We start from the raw sequence: 19749 nt of genomic DNA, 5'->3' as shown, positions 1-19749 counted from the left end.
GTTTTTTCAAACAGACAGAAAAGTTTTTTTGTCCGCTTGAAAAAACGGACATGGGTGTAAATGGACACTAAAGGACACAATATAAAATCCCATTGAAATGAATAGAAATTTCAAACAGACCAGCTAGTGCCCGTTGCTAAAATCTTGTACGGACAATAGCCACAGACACTGCTGACGGTCACCAACAGTACTTACCCATAACTCCCTTCCCTCACCCCCAGGTTCTATAGTTGCCTCAGCAGTCAGACCCTCCCTGATCAGATATTTATACTGTATCCTATGAACAGAAGATGAATATTCTTCATGTATAACTCCTTTAAGGCCCCCTGTGTCTCCCGTCGCTCCCCTGACAGATATTGTCTGGGTAAAGATGGGCTGAGCACAATGGATTTTACTAACCCAATTTTATTCTCCCCAGAGGGATAATCCACCACTAGAGGTACCTGGCCGGGCCTACTCTCTTGACCCTATTGCATGCTTTACCCGCTGGGCACACGTGTGTAGGGTCAGGGGACTAGCTGTACACTTTACTCAGGGGATTCTAGATTTTTACAGTAGGTCACTAAGACTTAAAGCAATGGCAGCACAACACACATGAGGATATTAAACCCCTGCATACTCCCCTCTACTCACAAGCAATATATTCTGTAGTCTCGTGTCTACACGCAGAGCAATAGAATGAATTGTACAGTGGTTGGCTTTGCTGTATAAGGCTAGGGCTATACAGCAACTTGTGGCTACAAGACATGATAGCATTATGTACATCTATGATGGACAGGGAGGATTGCTGAGTTCTTACTTCCTCTATCACAAGTGGGTGGTGGGTAGCCAAAAACCATTGTGGAAAAAAATACTGCATAAAAAAAAAACTCACTTGTACATGTGTTTTTTCAATTCATTTTGTTATTTTGTGCAAATTGAATGATTCGCTATATTTTTGCTGCGTTTCATCCTCACCACACAGAAGTAATTGGGAAGAAATCTGCAGCATTTCTGTAGGTAAAACTCTGCTGGTTTTCCAAAATGCACACCACTATATGTTCCAAAGTGTTTCTTTCTACAATGTGTGGATGGCTGCCTAAATGGGATTATTCCACTGTAGACGATTATTCCCCATTAGAGATGAGCGAGTAGTATTGGATCGAATACCTCGCTGCCATAGGAATGAGTGTAAGCCGGCGATCACCAACGGGTTAAGCGCATCGAATATTCACTGCACTTAACCCCTTGGTGATCGGCTGCTTACACGCATTCCTATGGCAGAGAGGTATTCAATCGAATACTACTCGCTCATCTCTATTCCCCATCTATGGGATAGGGAGTAAATATTTGATATCTGGAGACCCAACCGCTGGGATCCATAGAAATCAGAAGAATGGGGGTCTACAAGTACATCCGAGTGAGTCTGATCAATGATTCGGTATTGCTCACATTTAGCTACTGGTCCATTCAATTTCATGGGACTTTGAGTACAGTGATCACCGGCAGCCATATAGAAATGCAGTGAATGGCGCTTTGGTCACATATGCTCACAATCACTTCATTCACAATCAGCGGCACATACAGACCCATAGGCAATACATTTAATTAATGGGACCACCCCCTTAGAGGCGGCAGAGATCAAGTTTTTTTTGGCACGAAATATATGGAAAGGTGAAAAATCCTGGATTCACTTTCAGACTGTACTGACTAAAAAGCTGCTTGGAGTTCATATAAAACTCTGACATCTTCAATGTGACTTCAAGAATGCGCATGTTTCCAGCAGAAGTATATTTACATAAAATACAACTAAAATGAAGACTTTGTGCAAGGTTAACACAAAAACAATAAACGCACCTAAATGTTATCATCATAAATCATACAACAGCGTCCCTTTAGATTAACTAATATTCACTTCCACTTGTCCGAGAAGTCTAAATCAAGAAGAAAATGGCTGGTTATCACAAATATAGGTCATACACATTTCTATAGCATTCCCAAACCTAGGACGCAAATGGCATGAGTACTTGTAAACAAGTGACGTTTCTATATAAAAAGTGCAATTCACTTAAGGCTTGTACAGACCAAAAGGGCTGTGCCAGACCAAAGATGTATGTCCCCTGCGCGACAGCAGGATTCTCTATCTAGAAAAGCTTTGGTAGAAAGCCAGCTTTACTCGTTCAATGTGGTAGCACAGTTTAATAGCCATGGCAGGTTTCAGATCCATACAGTCCTGGACAGCAGGGAGATTGAGCAACAAAAGCGCCTTTCCGTCTATTTCCTGGTGGGAGACAAACCAGAAAAAAAAAGTGTAATTATGGCAAGATTAACTCAACCTCTTAAAATGACTTCAGAATGGAGCCCCCCCCCCCCAACTGGATCCCAGCAACACAGAAAGGTAAGTATATAGTATTTGTTATTTGAGGCCTCCCTATACCTTAAAAAACAACTAACTTTTTCATTGCCCTGCCCCACCAAACTGTGATTACACCACTTCACTATCCTAGACCACCAGGAATCCTTACTGTAACCCCTTTACTGTCCAATAACACTATAGTAAATGGAACCAGTGCCAGCACTGCCCTAGAACCCCAGACATACTGACTATATTCTTGTTATCACAGACCACTAAGAATACACATCTAAAATCTTGATTTGCCCTAGATCACTAAACCAGGGGTCCTTTACTGCCAAAGACCACCGAGTATACCAACATTATCCTTCTCACTGCCCTAGACTATCAAGGATGTAGACAACATTATTTAGTGATCTAGACCTGGATATTATGTAATACGGTTTGCCTGGATATTATGTGGCCCTGTAAATCTGTCTGCCTTAAAGGATGTGGTTCCGTCTTGTTTGACCTAGGAATTACAATGCAAAAGATCTTAACTAACCCAAGTGTCACTGGTGTCAATGTTTATAAAGACAATTTCACTCTCACACCCAGAGTCACCAAGATCAAATGTCCTGCACCAAATTTCGAGGCCAGATACTATACATGCTACAAATAGCTATTTACCAATCCACTTACTAACTAAATTTAAACTTTTGTGTAGAGCAGTGTGTGTATTATATTACTGTGTATTATCTTGTATCTGTATCACTATGCTGCTGCAACATACTGAAATTCCCCCACTGTGGGACTATTAAAGGATTATCTTATCTGCTGGCATTATTCTTAAAAAGAATAAAAAAAATTATATATATATATATATATATATATATATATATATATATATATATATATACATACACACACACATATACATATATATATATATATATATATATATATATATATATATATATATATATATATATATATATATATATATATATATATATACACACGCACACATACACATAAGTTTCTCTATAATTTACAGGTGCCTCACGAGTGATCGTAGATAGACTTTACCTGTTCTTGAAAGAGTCGCGCAAGATGAGCACAATCTGTGGATTTTATGTATTCTACTACATCATTAACAGACCAGTCCAGGGGACTTCCATTCAGTGTCAAGGGTTCTCTCAGCTCAATACGGATATCCTGCAAAATAACACAATTGGATTTATTAATACGGGAACATAAACCACTGGTCTTATTATTCTGAACTCTGGTAGCAGCACAGGAGGTCTCGGTTCACCAGGAATAAAACCTATGTCAGCAAGGAGCTGGCACAGATTTCACCTACAACACACACCAGCTTTATGGCATAAGTTATAGTAAATCTGTTGTACTGATTAGAGTTGATTTGAATAGTATTCAAAACATAGTTTCGAATACCTCGCTCCCATAGGAATGAATGGGAGCGGGCGAACAGCAAGGGGTTAAGCGCCGGCTGCACCCATTCATTCCTATGGAGAGAGGTATTAGAAACTATAGTTTTGACTACTATCTGCTCATCTCTAGTACTGATGCATCCTTGGCCGCCTTTATCTACAGCACCTAAAAAACGCGAGTGGGGAGCAAAAGGGAAAAGTCTTTTGTTTTTTATTTATGGAAAAAAACAATTTGCATGGGGAAAAAACTAAACAAAACTATTTTCACCCCAATGTTCCTGTCAACAGTTTTGACCAAAATACAATTTTCTTGCTAGTCAGAGCGACTCTATAATATTATGAGGTCACCGCGGTTACTCAGTACCTTAGCTGACAGAAACTTTTCACTTTCGAGCATCCAAGCTTTCTTTTTCTTCTCACAATTCAGTGACTGTTCACTACGAGTAGGGGAGGCAGATGACGACCCTTTTCCTGATATTTCTGATCCCTCTTGCTGTTCTTGGACACTCTCTTCACTTGGGGAGTAATCCTCCTCTTCTTCCTCCTCCTCCTCATCACCACTTCCCTGTAGAAGCAAGAATATGGTTTTGTGTGGCCAAACTGTCCCCCCCCAGCTGCACCTCGCCGCAATAAGAAGGTTGCAAGGTTCTGTTCACATTAACAGGGGCGCGGAGCTTTGGCACGTTGTCCACACATCTTCGTATTCATCTAGTACACACTTCTTTAAAATCTTTATTTATACTAAACTCTTAAGTTTTGCAATTTTCACAAAATTTCACAAATATAACAAATGCCATACAATAGAGGAAGCACTCCTCCTCACAGAGCGATTACCAGGGGCACAAAATCCTCATAACCAGTAGAATGGTAACAGGTTAGTTTTTTTGTTGTTGTTGTTTTTTTTAGGCAAAGGCTGCCAAGCAATAGGACCAACTAGTATCAGAAACAGAAATGAACAAACCAGTTACACGGGAACGTTTCTGAGGAACCTATATATCAATCTGTTAGGCTTCTCCTGCTCTACAACATGCGGCCTGCAGATAGGACTGCATTTTCAGCTTAACGGGTTCTCTTTAAGGCTGAGACCCCACGCTGCAGAAACACAGATTTTTTTGCTGCAAATTTAGCTGCATTTTTTTTTTTAGGCAAAGTCTAGAATGGCTACAAAAGGAATGGGAAATATATAGATATTCTTATACTTCTACCCTCTGATCAATCCACTCCTGGCTTCGGCTCAAAAAACTACAGCAAAATCTGCAACAAAAAAACCAAAAAAACTGTTTCTGCAATGTGGGGTCACAGCCTAAGGCTGAGGCCCCACGTTGCGGAAACGCAGCTTCTTTTGTTGCAGATTTTGTTGAAGTTTTTTGAACCAAACCCAGCAGTGGATTGAGCAGAAGGAAGAAGTATAAGAACTTCCTAAATATTTCCCATTCCCTCTGTAGCCATCCTTGACTTTGGCTCAAAAAAACCCCCCAGCAAAATCTGCAAAAAAAAAAAATACTATAATGGGGTCTGTGTGCTTGCCGTGCACTGCCCGCACGAATGCATACACGCTAATGTGAACCGACCCTGAAACAGTTTTTTAACCGTAGTTCACACTGAGTTAGGCAGATTTTCAGGTGGAATTTGAGAAATCTTTCTTGAAAGGGAAAAAACAAATACCTGAGGACTCCCGACAGGTGTGTTCTCTACAGAGTTAGAGGAGCGCTTTTTCTTGTGGACAAAGAAATGTTTCCTTCTCTTCCGCCTCTTAGCCGGCTTCTTCAGTGCTGCCTCTATGCTGCGTAATATGCCCGTAGGAGTGCTCAAGTTCCGTCCACGACGTTTACCATAATAATGAGCTATTCAATACAATCAGAACAAGAACATAATGTGAACATTTACTAACAGTCAGAAAGGACACCACAGATCATACAATAACATTCCACAAGGACAAAGTGAAATGACTTGCGTCAGTCTCAATATAAATATAACGAGACGGGCAGCAGAAGCTGGATAGGCGCCGCCTAGTGGACAGAATCTCAAACCTGGCACGTACCACTGGCCATGACCCAGTCTTTTAATACTTTTACCAAATGCTTTTTCTAATATGCTGTAGTGCTGATCTATCTCAAATAATTTAATCTGTTTCATCTGGGAAAGAATTAGACACGTGGAAGTTATCCTTTGCAGATAATCGATATAGGTTTATACTTTACCCATAATATAGAAATATACACTTTTTCTCAGTTTATCAACTGTATATAGTAGACCCTCCAGTGCACTTGTACCTGTTCACTGTTCCTACTAAAGAACTAAGCACCTTGACCTTTGGAGGGCAGATCTGTCACTCAAATGAGAAAGCAAGTCAGATTAAGATACAAATATCGGATTGGCTCATTATCACGGATCCTCTGAACGATGGTGTCATTCCATAAAGACACTGCTGATCTAATGAAACATTACTCCGAATGGAAACTCAAATGCAGATGTGGATCTAGCCTTAGGGTGGTATAAAGTGTAACTCCCATTTTGTTTCTTTTTTTGCTATTGTGTGGGCGCGGTTGTTTGTTTTACATTGTTGTAATATACTTATTTAACCTAAATTTCTTTTAATAGAAAACAGGCTCTAACATTCACCCTAGCAATTCTATTTCTGCTGCTAGGGAAATCCATACCTATTTGTATTGGCAGTGTGAAGAACTGTAGCATTTGCCAAAAGGGGAAATAGTCACTTCGAACAGTTTTATACAACCTAGAAAAGCTGAGAATCTCCATAACATTTGGGGAAGGCCATTTAAAGTGACTATCCCTACTTCTGCAAATGCTACAGCTCAAAATATCGCATTGAATACAGGTGTACAGGACAGACTGACCCTGGCAATGCTTAGAGCAGTGGTTCTTAACCTTGTTGGAGGTACCGAACCCACCAGTTTCATATGCACATTCATCAAACCCTTCTTTAGTAGAGATGAGCGAACACTGTTCGGATCAGCCGGTCCAAACAGCACGCTGCCATAGAAATGAATGGAAGCACCTGTGACGCTGACTTTGCCGGCGGCTGTCCGGCGTCACAGGTGCTTCCATTCATTTCTATGGGAGCGTGCTGTTCGGATCGGCTGATCCGAACAGTGTTCGCTCATCTCTATTCTTTAGTGATATATCAAATATGATTTTTTTTCCAAATTCAAGACATAGGTATATGTTTTTTTTACTGGTACACAAAATGAACCGTGCATAGGGCCTAGGGTTTGATCAAACCCTGGTTAAGAACCACTGGCTTAGAGTATTGCTACTGGGAATATTACAGCCTGTTATCTATTAAAAGGAATTTAGAATGGTTAAAGAGGACATTTCATGGATTTGGACACATGCAGTGTTATATGCCGCTGGAAAGCCGACGGTGCGCTGAATTCAGCGCACTGTCTGCTTTCCCGATCTGTGCCCCGGGTGAGGAGCTATTGGTCCCAGAACTGTAGCTCTTCACAGTCAGAGGGGCGATTCTGACACTCTGTCAGGAATGTCCTTCTGCACAGCATCACCTATAGCACTGTACTGTGAGACTGGTGAGGAACGCCCCCTCCCCTCCTGATAATACTCGTCTATGGACGTTCCTCCCCGCTCACACAGCACAGCGCTATAGGCGCTGCTGTGGAAAAGGACATTCCTGACAAAGTGTGAGAAACGCCCTTCTGACTGTGAAGAGCTACGGTACCGGGACCGATAGCTCTTCACCCGGGGCACAGATCGGGAAAGCCAACAGTGTGCTGAATTCAGCGCACCGTCGGCTTTCCAGCGGCATATAACACCGCATGTACCCAAATCCATGAAATGTCCTCTTTAAGCATATTACAATAATGTTCAAACACACCCCACCACTATAAAAAATAAATAAATAATGGAGTTACACTAAGATTGTATGATCTCAATGAGCAAAGATTTAGCACTATCCTTTATATTGTAAGGGGATCAGCATGAAGTGTAGCCACGCTTACCTAAGACATGACACTGCTTGTATGATAATACAAGTCCGGCTGGAATAAGGTTATAAAAACTTAGTTTGCCTGCGTCACTATAAACATGTCAAGTTACACACCCCAAGACATTTTCACAGTATGTACATTAGCTAAAAGTTTACTATGTAGATATGTGTTACAGTTTTAAAGTGACATCCACCTTTAACCTATGTCAGCGGAGCAGTAAATGTTTCCTGAATAGAGAGAGAGGAAAGAATAAGTATCTCCCCAAGAACAAAAACACATACCATGTAAAATTGGTGGAGTTTTATTATCAGGAAAGCCACTTTGGCTTTTAGCGTGGAATTCTCTACATCATTACGTTAATTTTCAGAAGGTGGCCATAGAATATAATATAGAAAAGGTGAATCCAATATATGTACATGTAAGTCAATGAGCCCCAGTAAGGGTGCTGTGGTGTCCCCCGATAGGCAGGACTGAAGTAACTTTCCACAACTTTATTTTTACAAATCTAAACCGCAGCAAGACAGTAGACTCCCTTTCTGAAACTCTAGTGTAGTTTTCTGTAACTTCCTTGGGTGATGGCAGAGAAATGTATTACTAATACTTACTGTATTTAGTCTTGGTCAGCACTGAGCAGTTTTCAGAGCACTGATCAAGAACCATAAGTGGTCCAAAGAGATTTGGGCAGCATTCCAGTTTAATACAGGTTTTCCGACAGAACTCTGACACCTGGTCTGATGTTCTCACCAGTTCCACTGTGGCACGGTATGTTTTACCTTTATATCTGAAAGGTAAACCCAAATCACATAGTCAAGACGAAGAGAGAAGACAAGTCTAAGATACTTAGAATTTAAATTTATAAAAAAAATTTTTAGAAGCATTGTACGGGATATTTTCTGTGAACTTTTTTTTTTAATGAGAAGTATGAAGTGAACTTACTAATCTGTCTAAAAGACAATGTAACGTTAGACTACACGGTCAGATTTGTCATAGTGGCTGATGATGGATGATAAAATATCATGGTATAAACTTAACCCAGACAAACTAAAAATCAAATTTATCTAGCATCAGCCATTGTGATAAATCTGGCACATTATAAGACAGTTTGCACTGTATAAAAACTACACAGGATTAGTAAATGTGGCCCATGCCCCTTTTCAGCAAGTCATACCTCCCTCCTTTTAAACGAGACAGGAAGAGAGTCGCTTAAATTAACCAGAATAAAAGGATTGGCCAAATGAAATCCAAGGGATAGGATCCTTCTCTTCCCAACATCAGTTATAAGGTAAAAATCGTAAGGTTACCATACACATTAAAGGGAGTGTATCACCTAACACCAAGCATATCCAACTGTTACCAGAATTTACAGAGCACATTACAGTGATAAAGAACATTCCTCTTATGTATGACACTTTTGAAGATTTTGAGAAAAACAACTTTGATGTCTTATGCAAATAAGGCAGTTGGTGCACTGCGGGCTGAAGGGGAGCACTTCTCTAGATGCTTAGGTAAGATGGGCGATGTCTCAACAGAGGGAGGATCAACTCCCATTTCAAGGTGTGATGCAGGCAAGAGCAGTGCCAAAGGCCCGCCTCCAGTGCACCAACTGCCTCATTTGCATAAGACTTCAAAGTTGCTTTTTCCCCAAATCTACAAAAATGACATACATAATAGGGGTATGTTGCTTATCACTGTAATGTGCACTGTAATTTGGAGGTAGCAGTTGGAAGAGGTGATAAATTGCCTTTAAATGATCTACCACAGCCACCGAAATCTAATGTGTATGGTCAGCTTTAACCTATGTAGAAGATAAAAGGCAGCAATAAGGTCTACCACATACATAGAGACTTTTATCAAAGGAGACCTAGCCACAAATCCCAGATCTATCCATGTATCCAACATAGGACATTTGTATGTAGAAAATTATATTATTATCCTACTAGAATCTCATACATGAAAATAATATGGTGTACATTACAGAGCCATATGGAGAAAAAAAAAGAAAGAAACTTACTTGGCTTTTAAAATTTCTGCATGTTGAGGCCACAATGGCTCATCCTGTAATTCCAGTTCCCGCAGAACCCTGCTGGGCTTGTAAGCAGCGTTGATGATTAAAGATAAGACCTGTGTTAAAGACAAACAGTATTGTGAGGATTTCTATACAAATAGACTTTGTAACTGCAAATCGCACAGTTTGATTTTCAGATCTCGGTTAAGCCACGTTTACATGTAGCAGTTTTTCAAACCACAGACAAATTATCTTAGGTTTGAAAGATTGTTTTGAGAAATGTAGAAGTAAACTGACTGTACACAGGCTGCCATTTAATAGTGCAAGTGTAACGCGTTACTCTGGGATTTTAACATTAATGATTCAGCCTTAGCATTGATCAATGGGGTCTGACTTCTAGCACCTCCCAAAGTCATCGGTTTAAGGGGACCCTGGCTATCCTCAACCCTCTTCAATGTTTTCCAGACATTACTCCCTATTTAGAGTAGCAACCATGTCTACAACTTGCTATAGAGAGCAGCATAACAGAGGCACTGTCTCCCTGTTTACATCTTGGGAGATAGATTTGCATATTCTTCCCATGTTCCTTTGCAGTGGAGCAACTATGGCTATAAGTCTCCACACACCTGAGAAGGTGGTCTCTCCCTAAGGATAGACGTTATCCCTACAACACTCTCTAAATTCAAGTGCCAGGAGTCTTACCCCTACCAATTTGATACGGTTGACTGAGGTGATCAATTATATAATTCAAGATAACCCACTTACAGTGGTTATCCAGGGAATCTTCTTAGACCTGCTTTTTCCAGGGTTTTTAGATGCTGGTGACATGATCTGGACCAGCACCAACCCCTGAGTTACTCTGCACCGCCTCCTCTCCATTGTTCACCACTGGATACATGTGGTAAGGAGGTTGGATAAATTATAGTTGGCCCCCATAGCACTGAAGAGAAGGGAGGAGAACGGGGAAACCAGGAGCCGGGTGCCGGTGCAATCTGGTGTCCTGGGCTCAGAACCCCTAAGTGCCTCAAAAAACACCCAGAGGAGAGAAGTCTAAAAAGATTCCCTGGATTTCTATGGAAATTCTATCTAGAATACTAAAGTACTGGTGGAATACCAATTACCAACATCCCATGAGCACTTTCAACCACTACACAGTGCAGGGAAAAAGGGGACAGTAAAGCAAGTACATTATACTATACAGTGTATATATACACACTGTGGGGAAGTTAGCTCGGCAGAAGCAGTGGTGCGGACCCAAACAGTCAAGACAGGGACACAAAATATGCAGAAAACCGGTTTATTTTAAAAAATAAAAAAAACAGGAAAATAAACAAACCTTGACCTCAGGCACAAAATAATCAAAATAAAATACAGCAGAGAAACAAACAGCAATGCAAAAAAAACCAACAAAAAAAAAAAAAAAACCTCACCAAAAAAAAGAATTTATATATACCGTATTTTTCGGACTATAAGACGCACCCAGGTTTTAGTGGAGAAAAATAGGGAAAAAAAAATTTCAGGCAAAAAATGGTAAAATATTTAATATATGGGAGTTGTAGTTTTGGAACAGCTGCAAGGCCACATTGACAGGTGACCCTGCAGCTGTACGGGGATGTATAGGGCGTTTTTTTTGTGGGGCCAGGTGTACTTTTTAGATATACCATTTTGGGAAATGTTTATTGTTTAGATCACCTTTTATTTAATTCAGAGGCAAAACAGAGAGAAAAACCCGGCAGTTTAGCACTTTTGATTTTGACGTTCACTGTACATAAAAATATTAGTAGACAGGGCATTTTCAGACACAGGGATACCTAATGTGTATGTTTCACAGTAATGTTATACTTTTATATGTATTCTAGGGAAAGGAGGTGAACTTATTTATTTTATTTTTTATTATTTTTTTTAAGTGTTTTTTTGTTTTTTTTTACTATTTTATTATCCCCCGCCTAGGGGGCTTGAACCTGCAATCATTTGATTGCAAGTCCCATAGACGGCAATACAAGTGTATTGCCGTCTATGGGAGATTCTATACATTACTATCGCGGAGGGTCATAGACCAGCCGCGATAGTAATATATATCTATGACAAGCCTGGGAGCCTTCATTAGGCTCCCGGCTGTCATCGGAACAGGTCGGCTCCTGCGGCCTCGCCGTGCAGGAGCCGGCCTGCATCACTAAAGGTATGGGGCCGGTGGGGACCGGCCCCGGGGCTAACTGACTGCCGGGACCTGTGGAGGAGGAGCGGATTTGCAGCATGGCCGCGCTACTGCCACCGCTGGTTTTCTTCAGCGGCAGGAGCGTGGCAATCTGCAGGCCCCGGCAGCTAAGACAGTCCCCGGCATCTGCTGTAATAGACCGGCGGATGCCGGGGAGTGTCTTAGCTGCCGGGGCCTGCAGATTGTCACGCTCCTGCCGCTGAAGAAAACCAGCGGTGGCAGTAGCGCGGCCATGCTGCAAACCCACTCCTCCACCCACATTCAGACTATAAGACACACCCTCATTTTCCTCCGAAATTTTGGGGGAAAAAAGTGCGTCTTATAGTCCGTAAAATACGGTATATATATATATATATATATATATATATATAATTAATTTTTAATGCTCCATAGCAAAAAAACATCAGAAACATATCCACTGAGCACAAATAATGATAAAGAAAAACTTTTTTTGTTTTTTTTTACATTGCTGGAAAAAAAATGTTTTTCTGCTGTTTGCTCACTCTTGGCTGAGGGTTTTTTTCCCTGCATGTGTGAACCTTCCATGTGGATTTGTGATCTTCATTTGCTGGACTGTGAGGCATTTTTGCTTTTTGGTGAAACAAAATACAGCCTTAACTTCAGGCATAAACAAAATAAAAACCTGCTCATCCGAGCGACTAACTAAACAGAACTGATAACCTAACTATACATGGGACTTGCTTCCAGCCACACTAACAAAACAGGTGCAATATTGTCTCACCGGACTCAGGGTTACAGGACAGAACTATACACCTCCTTTCACCTCATGGAACTGCGCACAATGCAGGATCTGAAGCCTTTTCTGGCCCAGTAATGAGCCAAGGATCTACACCTGGGCTGAGGCCTACTCCAGATCACAAAATGTCAGAAACCTGGGGCTGATATATCTAGATTCCAGCACTCTGCCGGTCATCTTCTCCTATTACCTCTTTGAGGACCAAAACACAATTTCCAGGACCCACAGACTTGGGTAGCTCGGCTATCCTTCCTTTATTCAGATAAGGACCTGAGAAGCAGCGATGGTTGAAATAGATCTTAGGGCACAGATATTTCCCATTAGATGCTAAGGAAGAAACCGGAATAAATAAAAAGAGATACCAGATTATAACACCATTAATTCTAACCCTGTTTGTAATACATAATACAAAACTATAATAAAATGTACGATAATGTATACAATAGCGGTCCCATCACGGGCACTTATCATGTAAATGGGTCCTAATTTACATAACACATTATTCTATTTACAGTCACAAGATTTATTAATTTTTTTTCACATCTGACATTCGGTTTAATGCAATCAATAGATTAAGGTGACCTAATACAACAAGCAGGAAATTTCCATTCTGTATTAAGAATTATTCTTATAAAAAGAATTATTTGTTACGCCAAAACTAGACGATCTTTTAGTTGTATTTTACCATTCAGACCAACACCAACCGAGTTAACCCATTAAGTTGCATTTTAATTTTTTACCTTTTGTAAGACTATGTAGCAATTTGAACAATTTGTTTGCAGGACTAATTCTACATGTGGTGTACATATAAACAAATGTATGCACAATTTGTAGGATTAATTTATTATGGTACAATGCATACGCCGCAATAATACAGTTTTCTTTATTTTGGTATAGTTTTTAACTTAACCACTTCCGGACCGCCCATAGACTATATACGTCCGGGAAGTGGTTGTCTAGTTCTGCCAGGACGTACCTGTACGTTCACCAGAACCCAGCAGCTGCACGGAGATCGTGTAGCTGCTTTCACTAGGAGCTGGCTGTAACTTCAGCCGGAGCTCCTAGAGAGAAGACAGGGCAGAATTATTACCTCCCCTGCCTTCTCGATCGCTGTGTATACAGCGCTCAATGAGCGCTGTATACACGGCTATGGACGCAGCCATAAATCAGCTGCCCTCTGACCCGGCAGACACGTGATCCGCCAGGAGCAGTGTCCTGCCAGAGCTGCTGGGTCCTACAGGACTCAGATCAGCTCTGCATATTGTGTATAGCAGCGTGCAGGAGGCGGATTCCTCCTGTAACTGAGGTTAAATGTACCAGCCCCAGTTATAGGAGAAATCAGCCTCAAGTACAAAAAAAAAAGTGATCAGATGTCCCCAAAGGTCTCTTATCACTTTATGGTGACACAATCTGGAAAAAAAATAAAATAAAAATATAATAAAAATTTTTTAAAAAAATGTAAATAAAATAAAAAATAAATAAATAATACGCTAATAAAACGCCGTTATTAAAGGTTATAGCACCGCCCCCGACGACACCATACAAAATAAAAATGACCAGAACGGAGAGGAAAAACTATTTTATAAAGTTTTTCAGTGACACTGTGTTATTAAATAAAAAAAAAATTATAAATTGAAAACCAGACACAATTTCCCTCCTATTTTGTTTATATTTTCCTGGATATAAAAAAAATTAAAACACATTTGAAAATAAAAATAACATAAAAATAAAGCCCTATGTGTCCCCTAAAAAAAAGACGCAAAAATTTGTTGACTAAGATATACGAGAAAAATTTTACAGACTTCAAAACCGCAAATACATAATAAACCTAAAATGTGTCTGGTCCTGGACCACAAATTGGCCCGGTACTGAAGTGGTTAAGGAGTTTTCTGGGCTAACAATATTGATGACCTTTCCTAAGAACTGTGCCTTGCAAAAATATTCATACCCCTTGCATTTTTTCACATTTTGTCACCTTGCAACCACAAAAACACTTTTTGAGGTTTTAAGTGCTAGACCAACACAAAGTAGCAGAAAATTGTGAAATGAAAGGTAAATGATACGTGGTTTTCAAAATTTTAACTCAAATAAAAATCTGAAAGTGTGACATACAAAAGCATTCAGTTCCCTTATTTAGTTAATGTGTAATTTAGTTTCAGAATAAATACACATGTTCTATGAAGGCCTCATTGGTTTGTTAGAGAACACTAGTGAACAAACAGCATCATGAAGACCAAGGAACTTCCCAGACAGGTCAGAAATAAAGTTATGGAGAAGATTAAAGCCGGGTTAGGTTATAAAATCATATGCCAAGTTTTAAGCATCTCAATGAGCACCGTTCAATCCATCCAAAATTGGAAAAAGTATTCTATAACTACAAACCTACCAAGACATGGCTGTCCACCTCAACTTACAGATCGAACACTGGTCAGAGAATCAGCAAAGAGGCCCATGGTCACTCTGGAGGTGCTGCAGAAATTCACAGCTCAGGTGGGATTATTTGTCCACAAGACAACTATAAGTCATACACTCCACAAATCTGGCCTTTATGGAAGAGTGGCCAAAAGAGAACCATTGTTGAAAGAAATACATAAATACTGTTTGCCTAAAGCCATATAGGGGACACAGCAAACATCTGGAAGAAGGTGCCCTGGTCAGATGTGACCAAAGTTGAACTTTTTCTCCTAAATGTAAATGTGGCAGAAATGTAACATCTAGAGATGAGCGAACAGTGTTCTATCGAACTCATGTTCGATCGGATATTAGGCTGTTCGGCATGTTCGAATCGAATCGAACACCGCGTGGTAAAGTGCGCCATTACTCGATTCCCCTCCCACCTTCCCTGGCGCCTTTTTTGCTCCAATAACAGCGCTGGGTAGGTGGGACAGGAACTACGACACCGGTGACGTTGAAAAAAGTAGGCAAAACCCATTGGCTGCCGAAAACATGTGACCTCTAATTTAAAAGAACAGCGACGCCCAGCTTCGCGTCATTCTGAGCTTGCAATTCACCGAGGACGGAGGTTTCCGTCCAGCTAGCTAGGGCTTAGATTCTGGGTAGGCAGGGACAGGCTAGGATAGGAAGGAGAAGACAACCAACAGCTCTTGTAAGAGCTAAATTCCAGGGAGAAGCTTGTCAGTGTAACGTGGCACTGACGGGCTCAATCGCCGCAACCCAGCTTTCCCAGGATCCTGAATGGAATACACTGTCAGTGTATTCCCGTATACCCGATATATACCCCGATACCCGTTCCAACGGTGTGCCCCCCCACCTTCACCCCAGAAATACCCTGCAAGTCCCCTAGCAATAGAATTGGGGCTATATACACCCACAATTTTTACTACTGGTATACAGTGCCATTGTCTGACTGGGAATTCAAAGAATATATTGGGAATACAAATACCCTCATTTCTTGCTACTGCCATATAGTGCCAGTTTCTGACTGGTAATTCAAAGAATATATTGGGGTTACGTGCACCCACAATTTTTACTACTGGTATACAGTGCCATTGTCTGACTGGGAATTCAAAGAATATATTGGGAATACAAATACCCTCATTTCTTGCTACTGCCATATAGTGCCAGTGTCTGACTGGGAATTCAAAGAATATATTGGGGTTACGTGCACCCACAATTTTTACTACTGGTATACAGTGCCATTGTCTGACTGGGAATTCAAAGAGTATATTGGGAATACAAATACCCTCATTTCTTGCTACTGCCATATAGTGCCAGTTTCTGACTGGGAATTCAAAGAATATATTGGGGTTACGTGCACCCACAATTTTTACTACTGGTATACAGTGCCATTGTCTGACTGGGAATTCAAAGAATATATTGGGGTTATAAATACCCTCATTTCTTGCTACTGCCATATAGTGCCAGTTTCTGACTGGGAATTCAAAGAATATATTGGGGTTACGTGCACCCACAATTTTTACTACTGGTATACAGTGCCATTGTCTGACTGGGAATTCAAAGAGTATATTGGGAATACAAATACCCTCATTTCTTGCTACTGCCATATAGTGCCAGTTTCTGACTGGGAATTCAAAGAATATATTGGGGTTACGTGCACCCACAATTTTTACTACTGGTATACAGTGCCATTGTCTGACTGGGAATTCAAAGAATATATTGGGGTTATAAATACCCTCATTTCTTGCTACTGCCATATAGTGCCAGTTTCTGACTGGTAATTCAAAGAATATATTGGGGTTACGTGCACCCACAATTTTTACTACTGGTATACAGTGCCATTGTCTGACTGGGAATTCAAAGAGTATATTGGGAATACAAATACCCTCATTTCTTGCTACTGCCATATAGTGCCAGTTTCTGACTGGGAATTCAAAGAATATATTGGGGTTACGTGCACCCACAATTTTTACTACTGGTATACAGTGCCATTGTCTGACTGGGAATTCAAAGAATATATTGGGGTTATAAATACCCTCATTTCTTGCTACTGCCATATAGTGCCAGTTTCTGACTGGTAATTCAAAGAATATATTGGGGTTACGTGCACCCACAATTTTTACTACTGGTATACAGTGCCATTGTCTGACTGGGAATTCAAAGAATATATTGGGGTTATAAATACCCTCATTTCTTGCTACTGCCATATAGTGCCAGTTTCTGACTGGTAATTCAAAGAATATATTGGGGTTACGTGCACCCACAATTTTTACTACTGGTATACAGTGCCATTGTCTGACTGGGAATTCAAAGAATATATTGGGGTTATAAATACCCTCATTTCTTGCTACTGCCATATAGTGCCAGTTTCTGACTGGTAATTCAAAGAATATATTGGGGTTACGTGCACCCACAATTTTTACTACTGGTATACAGTGCCATTGTCTGACTGGGAATTCAAAGAATATATTGGGAATACAAATACCCTCATTTCTTCCTACTGCCATATAGTGCCAGTGTCTGACTGGGAATTCAAAGAATATATTGGGGTTACGTGCACCCACAATTTTTACTACTGGTATACAGTGCCATTGTCTGACTGGGAATTCAAAGAATATATTGGGGTTATAAATACCCTCATTTCTTGCTACTGCCATATAGTGCCAGTTTCTGACTGGTAATTCAAAGAATATATTGGGGTTACGTGCACCCACAATTTTTACTACTGGTATACAGTGCCATTGTCTGACTGGGAATTCAAAGAGTATATTGGGAATACAAATACCCTCATTTCTTGCTACTGCCATATAGTGCCAGTTTCTGACTGGGAATTCAAAGAATATATTGGGGTTACGTGCACCCACAATTTTTACTACTGGTATACAGTGCCATTGTCTGACTGGGAATTCAAAGAATATATTGGGGTTATAAATACCCTCATTTCTTGCTACTGCCATATAGTGCCAGTTTCTGACTGGTAATTCAAAGAATATATTGGGGTTACGTGCACCCACAATTTTTACTACTGGTATACAGTGCCATTGTCTGACTGGGAATTCAAAGAATATATTGGGAATACAAATACCCTCATTTCTTGCTACTGCCATATAGTGCCAGTGTCTGACTGGGAATTCAAAGAATATATTGGGGTTACGTGCACCCACAATTTTTACTACTGGTATACAGTGCCATTGTCTGACTGGGAATTCAAAGAGTATATTGGGAATACAAATACCCTCATTTCTTGCTACTGCCATATAGTGCCAGTTTCTGACTGGGAATTCAAAGAATATATTGGGGTTACGTGCACCCACAATTTTTACTACTGGTATACAGTGCCATTGTCTGACTGGGAATTCAAAGAATATATTGGGGTTATAAATACCCTCATTTCTTGCTACTGCCATATAGTGCCAGTTTCTGACTGGGAATTCAAAGAATATATTGGGGTTACGTGCACCCACAATTTTTACTACTGGTATACAGTGCCATTGTCTGACTGGGAATTCAAAGAATATATTGGGGTTATAAATACCCTCATTTCTTGCTACTGCCATATAGTGCCAGTTTCTGACTGGTAATTCAAAGAATATATTGGGGTTACGTGCACCCACAATTTTTACTACTGGTATACAGTGCCATTGTCTGACTGGGAATTCAAAGAGTATATTGGGAATACAAATACCCTCATTTCTTGCTACTGCCATATAGTGCCAGTTTCTGACTGGTAATTCAAAGAATATATTGGGGTTACGTGCACCCACAATTTTTACTACTGGTATACAGTGCCAATTTCTAACTAGGAATTCAAAATGCGCAAGGCTCCCGGAAAGGGACGTGGACGAGGCCGTGGGCGAGGTCGGGGGAATGGTTCTGGGGAGCAAGGTAGCAGTGAAGCCACAGGGCGTCCCGTGCCTACTCCTGTGGGGCAGCAAGCATTGCGCCACTCCACAGTGCCAGGGTTGCTTGCCACATTAACTAAACTGCAGGGTACAAACCTTAGTAGGCCCGAGAACCAGGAACAGGTCTTGCAATGGCTGTCAGAGAACGCTTACAGCACATTGTCCAGCAGCCAGTCAGACTCTGCCTCCTCTCCTCCTATTACCCAACAGTCTTGTCTTCCTTCCTCCCAAAATTCCGAAGCTTTACAGAACAATAACCCAAACTGTCCCTGCTCCCCAGAGCTGTTCTCCGCTCCTTTCATTGTCCCTCAACCTGCCTCTCCACGTCACGATTCCACGAACCTAACAGAGGAGCATCTATATCCAGATGCTCAAACACTAGAGTCTCCTCCATCTCCGTTCGATTTGGTGGTGGATGACCAGCAACCCACCCTCATCGACGATGATGTGACGCAGTTGCCGTCAGGGCATCCAGTTGACCGGCGCATTGTGCGGGAGGAGGAGATGAGACAGGAGTTGGAAGAGGAAGTGGTGGATGATGAGGACACTGACCCGACCTGGACAGGGGGGATGTCAAGCGGGGAAAGTAGTGTGGATGTTGAGGCAGGTGCAGCACCAAAAAGGGTAGCTAGAGGCAGAGGCAGAGGTCAGCAGCTTAGGCGAAGCCAGGCCACACCCGGAATCTCCCAAGATGTTCCAGTTCGTACCCAGCCCCGAAAAACTCC

At 41.0% G+C, this 19749-nt stretch overlaps 1 protein-coding gene across 2 annotated transcripts in view; it reads right to left on the bottom strand.

Moving 5' to 3' along the window:
• Positions 1-2034: 2034 nt before the first annotated feature.
• Positions 2035-19749, bottom strand: part of SFMBT1 (Scm like with four mbt domains 1) — an 82723-nt gene continuing 65008 nt past the window's right edge. For both annotated transcript variants that reach the window (XM_075287355.1, XM_075287354.1), the window contains exons 15-21: positions 12895-13031; positions 9739-9848; positions 8333-8508; positions 5428-5606; positions 4127-4327; positions 3401-3529; positions 2035-2260 (exon numbers count right to left, since the gene is read on the bottom strand). In XM_075287355.1, coding sequence (XP_075143456.1) covers positions 2120-2260; positions 3401-3529; positions 4127-4327; positions 5428-5606; positions 8333-8508; positions 9739-9848; positions 12895-13031 — 1073 coding nt within the window. In that variant the 3' untranslated portion in view covers positions 2035-2119. The remainder of the gene's footprint in view (positions 2261-3400; positions 3530-4126; positions 4328-5427; positions 5607-8332; positions 8509-9738; positions 9849-12894; positions 13032-19749) is intronic.

Source organism: Leptodactylus fuscus, chromosome 9 (genome assembly GCF_031893055.1).
Source record: "Leptodactylus fuscus isolate aLepFus1 chromosome 9, aLepFus1.hap2, whole genome shotgun sequence".
Classification (NCBI taxonomy): Eukaryota; Metazoa; Chordata; class Amphibia; order Anura; family Leptodactylidae; genus Leptodactylus; species Leptodactylus fuscus.
This window is presented reverse-complemented; position numbering and strand designations above follow the sequence as displayed.